The sequence below is a fragment of the Oncorhynchus clarkii genome, chromosome 21 (assembly GCF_045791955.1).
Source record: "Oncorhynchus clarkii lewisi isolate Uvic-CL-2024 chromosome 21, UVic_Ocla_1.0, whole genome shotgun sequence".
NCBI classification, from domain to species: Eukaryota; Metazoa; Chordata; class Actinopteri; order Salmoniformes; family Salmonidae; genus Oncorhynchus; species Oncorhynchus clarkii.
The window spans coordinates 45926585-45935241 of NC_092167.1; the positions used below are offsets into that span (position 1 = coordinate 45926585).

The 8657-nt window shown below is 52.3% G+C and overlaps 1 protein-coding gene across 1 annotated transcript in view; it reads left to right on the forward strand.

The window, feature by feature from the left end:
• Nucleotides 1-8136, forward strand: part of LOC139379235 (sporozoite surface protein 2-like) — a 12272-nt gene extending 4136 nt beyond the window's left edge. Inside the window, exon 2 of the mRNA XM_071122035.1 lies at nt 6837-8136. Coding sequence (XP_070978136.1) covers nt 6837-8136 — 1300 coding nt within the window. The remainder of the gene's footprint in view (nt 1-6836) is intronic.
• Nucleotides 8137-8657: the final 521 nt, after the last annotated feature.

Consider the following 8657-nt stretch of genomic DNA (forward strand, 5'->3'; position numbering starts at 1 on the left):
TCAGTTGAATATGCAAGATTTTGTATATCTTACCTTTCATATGAACATCCCTATCTGAATCAAATAAGATTCCCTCAAGGTTGCTCTGTTATCCAAAATATTTTAAATCGAAATGTTGTAATATGTAACTTTTAAGTTTCATGTTTTTGAAACTATAGTGGTTAGTCCAACATTAAATTCTTAAAAATCATCCAAGGATTGTTCCACAAGGTTGTGTTTTTAGGAAGTGCTATTGGATCTAGTAGAATACATTTCACTTTCTTCCATATTGTCATAGTGTTCCTAACTAGACCCGTAAAAAGATTCAGGGGATGAGCATGTGCATCTTAAATATGTACCCATAGTTCCTCTTTAGTGCAATCAATTATATGTCACAAGTAAAAGCCTTGTGTAGCGAGTTGAGACAATTCCACATCTGGAAAGTTATAACCTCCCTCAAACTTTAAGGAAAAATGTTCCTTTTTATTCTATGAGTTTACTTGCCCATTTAAAGTTTTTTATGACTGAGTATAGTTTTTGAAAGAATGTCTTCCGTGGGGTAATTGGTATAACATAAAATAAATACAAAAACGTTGGCAGCCATGATGCCATTCTAAAGACGTTGATTCTACCTGTTAGATTGATGGGAAGATTATTTCATCTCATTAGATCCGCTTTCATATCGATGGATAATGGGATAACGTTATGTTTATACATTTGTTTATTTGTTGACACTTATTAAGCATCCTAAATATGTCATACTTTTGTAGTCTTTTTAAAGGATTATTGTAAATCCTTTTCGACCATTCCATTGGTCCTTAAGGGAAACCTTCCCCCACCAGGGGCACCGGGCCATGCAAAGCAAACTACAACAATATTACAGTGGCGGCACTATTCACCCAACTTGGCATTTTTCCTATTTTGTTGCCTTACAACCTGAAATTAAAATCGAGGGGTTTGTATCATTTGATTAACACAACATACCTACCACTTTGAAGATGCCAAATATTTTTTATTGTGAAACAAACAGGGCGGTGAATAGCATAACTATTCACCCAAACCAAAGTCAATACATTGTAAAGCCACCTTTTGCAGAAAATACAGCTGCAAGTCTCTTGGGGTATGTCTCTATAAGCTTGGCACATCTAGCCACTGGGATTTTTCCCATTCTTCAGGGCAAAACTGTTCCAGCTACTTCAAGTTGGATGGGTTTTGCTGGAGTACAGCAATCTTTAAGTCATACCACAGATTCTCAATTGGATTGAGGTCTGGACTTTGACTAGAACATTTTAAGACATTTAAATGTTTCCCTTTAAACCACTCGAGTGTTGCTTTAGCAGTACACTTAGGGTAATTGTCCTGCTGGAAGGTGAACCTCCGTCACAGTCTCAAATCTCTGTAAGAATGAAACAGGTTTCCCTCAAGAAGTTCCCTGTATTTAGCGCCATCCATCATTCCTTCAATTCTGACCAGTTTCCCAGTCCCTGCAGATGAAAACCATTCCCACAGCATGATGCATTCACCTGCATGCTTAAAACTGTGGGGATGGGATCCGCGGGGCGATGAGAGGTGTTGGCTTTGTGCCAGACATAGCATTTTCCTTAATGGCCAAAAAGCTCAATTTTAGTCTCATCTGAACAGAGTACCTTCTTCCATATGTTTTGGGAGTCTCCCAAATGCCTCTTGGCAAACACCAAACGTGTTTGCTTATTTTGTTCTTTAAGCAATGGCTTTTTTTCTGGCCACTCTTCCGTAAAGCACAGCTCTGTGGATTGTACGGCTTAAAGTGGTCCTATGGACAGATACTCCAATCTCCACTGTGTATCTTTTCAGCTCCGTCAGGGTTATCTTTGGTCTCTTTGTTGCCTCTCTAATTAATGCCGTCCTTGCGTGGTCTTTGAGTTTCGGTTGGCCGCCCTCTCTTGGCAGGTTTGTTGTGGTGCCATATTCTTAAAAGAAAAATGATGGATTTAATGGTGCTCTGTGGGATGTTCAAAGTTTCTGATATTTTTTTATAACTTAACCATGTTCTGTACTTCTCCACAACTTTGTCCTTGACCTGTTTGGAGAGCTCCTTGGTCTTCATGGTGCCGCTTGCTTGGTGGTGCCCCTTCCTTAGTGGTGTTGCAGACTCTGGGGCCTTTCAGAACAAGTGTATATATATTGAGATCATGTGACAGATCATATGACACACAGGTGGACTTCATTTAACTAATTATGTGACTTCTGAAGGTAATTGGTTGCACCAGATCTTATTTAGGGGATTCATAGCAAAGGGGCATACATATGCATGCACTGTAAGGGATTTCTTCCATTGACGGAGAGGCGGACCAAAGCGCAGCGTGGTTATTTTGACTCATGTTTTAATAAATCACTTCACATTAACAAACTAACAAAAACAAGAAACGTGAAAACCCGAAACAGCCCTATCTGGTGCAAAACACAGAGACAGGAACAATCACCCACAAACACAGTGAAACCCAGGCTACCTAAGTATGATTCTCAATCAGAGACAACTAATGACACCTGCCTCTGATTGAGAACCATACTAGGCCGAAACATAGAAATACCCAAATCATAGAAAAACAAACATAGACTGCCCACCCCAACTCACGCCCTGACCATACTAAATAATGACAAAACAAAAGGAAATAAAGGTCAGAACGTGACAGTACCCCCCCCCCCCCCCCCCCAAAGGTGCGGACTCCGGCCGCAAAACCTTGACCTATAGGGGAGGGTCTGGGTGGGCGTCTGTCCGCGGTGGCGGCTCTGGCGAGGGACGCGGAGCCCACTTCACCATTGTCTTAGTCCGCCTTATTGTCCGCCTCCGTGGCTTTCTCACCATGGCCACCCTTCTCAATGACCCCACTGGACAGGGGGGCAGCTCGGGACAGAGGTGGGGCAGCTCGGGACAGACGTGGGGCAGCTCGGGACAGACGTGGGGCAGCTCGGGACAGACGTGGGGCAGCTCGGGACAGACGTGGGGCAGCTGCTCGGGACAGACGTGGGGCAGCTGCTCGGGACAGAGGTTGGGCAGCTGCTCGGGACAGAGGTGGGGCAGCTGCTCGGGACAGAGGGGCGGAAGCTCTGGACAGAGGGGCGGAAGCTCTGGACAAAGGGGCTGCTGCTCGGGACAGAGGGGCGGCTGCTCGGGACAGAGGGGCGGCTGCTCGGGACAGATGGGCGGCAGCTTGGGACAGAGGGGCGGCAGCTCGGGACAGAGGGGCGGCGGCTCGGGACAGAGGGGCGGCGGCTCTGGACAGAGGGGCGGCGGCGGCCCCTGGCTGACTGGCGGCACTGGCGGCCCCTGGCTGACTGGCGGCACTGGCGGCCCCTGGCTGACTGGCGGCACTGGCGGCCCCTGGCTGACTGGCGGCACTGGCGGCCCCTGGCTGACTGGCTGCACTGGCGGCCCCTGGCTGACTGGCGGCACTGGCGGCCCCTGGCTGACTGGCGGCACTGGCGGCCCCTGGCTGACTGGCGGCACTGGCGGCGCTGGCACTGACGGCGCTGGGCAGACGGGCGGCACTGGCGGCGCTAGGCAGACGGGCGGCACTGGCGGCGCTGGGCAGACGGGCGGCACTGGCGGTGCTGGGCAGACGGGCGGCACTGGCGGCGCTGGGCAGACGGGCGGCACTGGCGGCGCTGGGCAGACGGGCGTCACTGGCGGCGCTGGGCAGACGGGCGGCACTGGGCAGACGGGCGGCACTGGCGGCGCTAGGCAGACGGGTGGCTCAGGCGGCGCTGGAGAGGAGGAAGGCTCTGGTAGCGCCGGAGAGGCGGGAGACCCCGGCAGCGCTGGAGAGGAGGAAGGCTCTGGTAGTGCCGGAGAGGCAGGAGACTCTGGCAGCGCTGGAGAGGAGGGAGCCCCTGTAAGGATGGGCCGGAGAGACAGCCTGGTACGGGGGGCTGCCACCGGAGGGCTGGTGCGTGGAGGTGGTGACGGATAGACCGGGCCGTGCAGGCGCACTGGAGCTCTTGAGCACCGAGCCTGCCCAACCTTACCCGGTTGAATGGTCCCGGTCGCCCTGCCAGTGCGGCGAGGTGTAATAGCCCGCACTGGGCTATGCAGGCGAACCGGGGACACCGTGCGCAAGGTTGGTGCCATGTACGCCGGCCCAAGGAGACGCACTGGCGGCCAGATGCGTAGAGCCGGCTTCATGGCATTTGGCTCGACGCTCAATCTAAACCGGCCGATACGCAGAGCTGGAATATACCGCACCGGGCTATGCACCCGCACTGGGGACACCGTGCGCACCACTGCATAACACGGTGCCTGCCCGGTCTCTCTAGCCCCCCTGTAAGCACAGGGAGTTTGCACAGGTCTCCTACCTGGCATAGCCATACTCCCTGTTAGCCCCCCCCAAGAAATCTTTGGGGCTGACTCCCGGGCTTCCTTGCCAACCGTGTTCCCTCATGTTGCCGGCTCCTCTCTCTGGCTGCCTCTGCTCTCCTCGCTGCCTCCACCTGTTCCCATGGAAGGCGATCCTTTCCCGCCAGATCTCCTCCCATGTGTAGCAACCCTTGCCGTCCAACACATCGTCCCAAGTCCATTCCTCTTTGCGCCGTTGTTGCTTCTCCTGCCGCTGCTTTTGCCGTTGCCCGTTACCACGCCGCTTGGTCCTGTTGTGGTGGGTGATTCTGTAAGGGATTTCTTCCATTGACGGAGAGGCGGACCAAAGCGCAGCATGGTTATTTTGACTCATGTTTTAATAAATCACTTCACATTAACAAACTAACAAAAACAAGAAACGTGAAAACCCGAAACAGCCCTATCTGGTGCAAAACACAGAGACAGGAACAATCACCCACAAACACACAGTGAAACCCAGGCTACCTAAGTATGATTCTCAATCAGAGACAACTAATGACACCTGCCTCTGATTGAGAACCATACTAGGCCGAAACATAGAAATACCCAAATCATAGAAAAACAAACATAGACTGCCCACCCCAACTCACGCCCTGACCATACTAAATAATGACAAAACAAAAGAAGTAAAGGTCAGAACGTGACATGCACCAATTTTCAGTTTTTTATTTTAGAGAATTATTTGAAACAAGTTTATTTTTATTTTATTTGCTTCACCAATTTTAACTATTTTGTGTATGTCCATTACATGAAATCCAATTAAAAATATATTTAAATTTCAGGTTGTAATGCAACAAAATAGGAAACATGCCAAGGGGGTGAATACTTTCGCAAGGCATTGTAAACTTGGAATCACTGGCCCCTTTAATAGTGGAACATTTGTCACTTTAATAATGTTTAAATAATGTTTACATACTGCTTTACTCATCCCATATTTATATACTGTATTCTATTCTACTGTATTTTAGTTAATGCCATTCCGACATTGCTCGTTCTAATATTGATATGTTTCTTAATTCCATTCTTTTACTTTTAGCATTTCACTACACCGGCAATAACATCATATTATCATTATGATCTATTTTGTGATGTTTCTGCACATAGTAATGAAGCAGGGCATCTGCAGTTTTTTTATTTGAAAACCGAGAAATTCAGTCCGGGATGAACTAGGGAATCATGGTGTAATTTGAGCAACCACGTCCTGGGGTTGAGGACGTAGGACCCACATCCTGGGGTTGAGGCAGGAGGACCAATGTCTTGGGATTGAGGAAGTAGGACCCACATCCTGGGGTTGAGGAAGGAGGACCCGCATCCAGGGGTTGAGGCAGGAGGACCCACGTCCTGGGGTTGAGGCAGGAGGACCCACATCCTCGGGTTGAGGAAGGAGGACCCACATCCTGGGGTTGAGGAAGGAGGACCCACATCCTCGGGTTGAGGCAGGAGGACCCACGTCCTGGGGTTGAGGCAGGAGGACCCACGTCCTGGGGTAGATGAAGGAGGACCCATGTCTTGGGGTTGAGGAAGTAGGACCCACATCCTGGGGTTGAGGCAGGAGGACCCATATCCTGGGGTTGAGGAAGTAGGACCCACATCCACCTTCCTGTGTGCATGTACAGTATGTGTATCTGTGTGTGTGTGTTTCTGTGTGTGTGTGTGTGTGTGTGTGTGTGTGTGTGTGTGTGTGTGTGTGTGTTGGAGTGTCAGTATAGAATGTGTGAGTGTGTGTGTGTAGAGTCCGGTGCACAAGAGTCAGTGCAAAAAAACATGGGTAGCCATTTGATTAACTGTTCATCAGTATAATGACTTAGGGGTAGAAGCTGTTCATGAGCCTTTTGGTCCCAGTCTTGGCACTCCCGTACTTCTTGTCATGCGGTAGCAGAGAGAACAGTCCATGACTTGTGTTGTTGGAGTCTTTGTCAATTTTCAGGGCCTTCCTCTGACACCGCCTGGTACAGACATCCTGGATGGCACTACCCTCTGTACCCTACCCACTACCCTCTGTACCCTACCCACTACCCTCTGTACCCTACCCACTACCCTCTGTACCCTACCCACTACCCTCTGTAACCTACCTACTACTCTCTGTACCCTACCTACTACCCTCTGTACCCTACGCACTACCCTCTGTACCCTACCCACTACCCTCTGTACCCTACCCACTACCCTCTGTACCCTACGCACTACCCTCTGTACCCTACCCACTACCCTCTGTACCCTACCCACTACCCTCTGTACCCTACCCACTACCCTCTGTACCCTACCCACTACCCTCTGTACCCTACGCACTACCCTCTGTACCCTACCCACTACCCTCTGTACCCTACCCACTACCCTCTGTACCCTACCAACAGGATCTGTCTCCCACCCTGGAGTCCAAACACCTTCCTCTCAGCTCACAACCCCACAGATCAAAAGGAAATGCATCCACCTTCTAAACCCTGCTGAGTGCTTGTCTGCAGGTTGTTCTTTTGATATTTCCCTCCAGATCAATCGCCCCGGCCTTCCAACCCAATCACCCCGGCCTTCCAACCCAATCGCCCCGGCCTTCCAACCCAATCACCCCCGGCCTTCCAACCCAATCGCCCCGGCCTTCCAACCCAATCACCCCGGCCTTCCAACCCAATCGCCCCGGCCTTCCAACCCAATCACCCCCGGCCTTCCAACCCAATCGCCCCGGCCTTCCAACCCAATCACCCCGGCCTTCCAACCCAATCGCCCCGGCCTTCCAACCCAATCACCCCCGGCCTTCCAACCCAATCGCCCCGGCCTTCCAACCCAATCACCCCGGCCTTCCAACCCAATCGCCCCGGCCTTCCAACCCAATCGCCCCGGCCTTCCAACCCAATCGCCCCGGCCTTCCAACCCAATCACCCCGGCCTTCCAACCCAATCGCCCCGGCCTTCCAACCCAATCGCCCCGGCCTTCCAACCCAATCGCCCCGGCCTTCCAACCCAATCGCCCCGGCCTTCCAACCCAATCGCCCCGGCCATCCAACCCAATCGCCCCGGCCTTCCAACCCAATCGCCCCCGGCCTTCCAACCCAATCGCCCCGGCCTTCCAACCCAATCACCCCGGCCTTCCAACCCAATCGCCCCGGCCTTCCAACCCAATCGCCCCGGCCTTCCAACCCAATCGCCCCGGCCTTCCAACCCAATCGCCCCGGCCTTCCAACCCAATCGCCCCGGCCATCCAACCCAATCGCCCCGGCCTTCCAACCCAATCGCCCCCGGCCTTCCAACCTAATCGCCCCCCGGCCTTCCAACCCAATCGCCCCGGCCGTCCAACCCAATCGCCCCGGCCGTCCAACCCAATCGCCCCGGCCTTCCAACCCAATTGCCCCCGCTGTCCAACCCAATCACCCCCGGCCGTCCAACCCAATCGCCCCCGGCCTTCCAACCGAGTCGCCCCGGCCTTCCAAACCAATCGCCCCCGGCCTTCCAACCCAATCGCCCCGGCCATCCAACCCAATCGCCCCGGCCTTCCAACCCAATCGCCACGGCCATCCAACCCAATCGCCCCCACCGTCCAACCCAATCACCCCGGCCTTCCAACCCAATCGCCCCCGGACGTCCAACCCAATCGCCCCGGCCGTCCAACCCAATCGCCCCCGGCCGTCCAACCCAATCGCCCCGGCCTTCAAACCCAATCGCCCCCACCGTCCAATCCAATCGTCCTGTTGGTCCATCCCAATCGTCCCGGCCATCCAGCCCAATCACCCCGGCCGTCCAACCCAATCACCCCGGCCCTCCAACCCAATCACACCGGCCGTCCAACCTCTACCTTGAATCAGACCCAAAAAAAACACAACTGTTACATGGTAAATTCATATTGATTGGTGTCTGTGTGGTTCAGATTCGCGGGTAAAATATCAACTTTGCGTTGAGAATGGGAAAGGTCACCCAATATTTATTGTGGGCTGAGTTGTAATTTAACGTATGGAGCAACATTCACGGGAGCCCAGTCTTGGCGGGTGGAGCAGAGGGGCAGGCTGCCTTCCTCAGGTAGTTCATAAACTCTGGGAACATATGGTTATGACGGAAATATTAGAGAAATATTGGAATCCAAAGGGCATTCGTAGGAACTTGTAAGCACCCTGGGAGAACATATAATGTCGGCTGCTGGCTGCTGCGTTCTAGTGGAAATGTAATTTTACATTTGTATGCAGAAGGATCTCCCACTGCAGTCTGTAGACACGATACGATGCAGAAGTGTTTGGGCTAGAGCTCTTAGCCCCGTTTGCCCGGGATATTATTCCTCTGTTCTCCTTATTCCCTTCACATGTCTGTCTTCTGCTCAGTCTTCACCT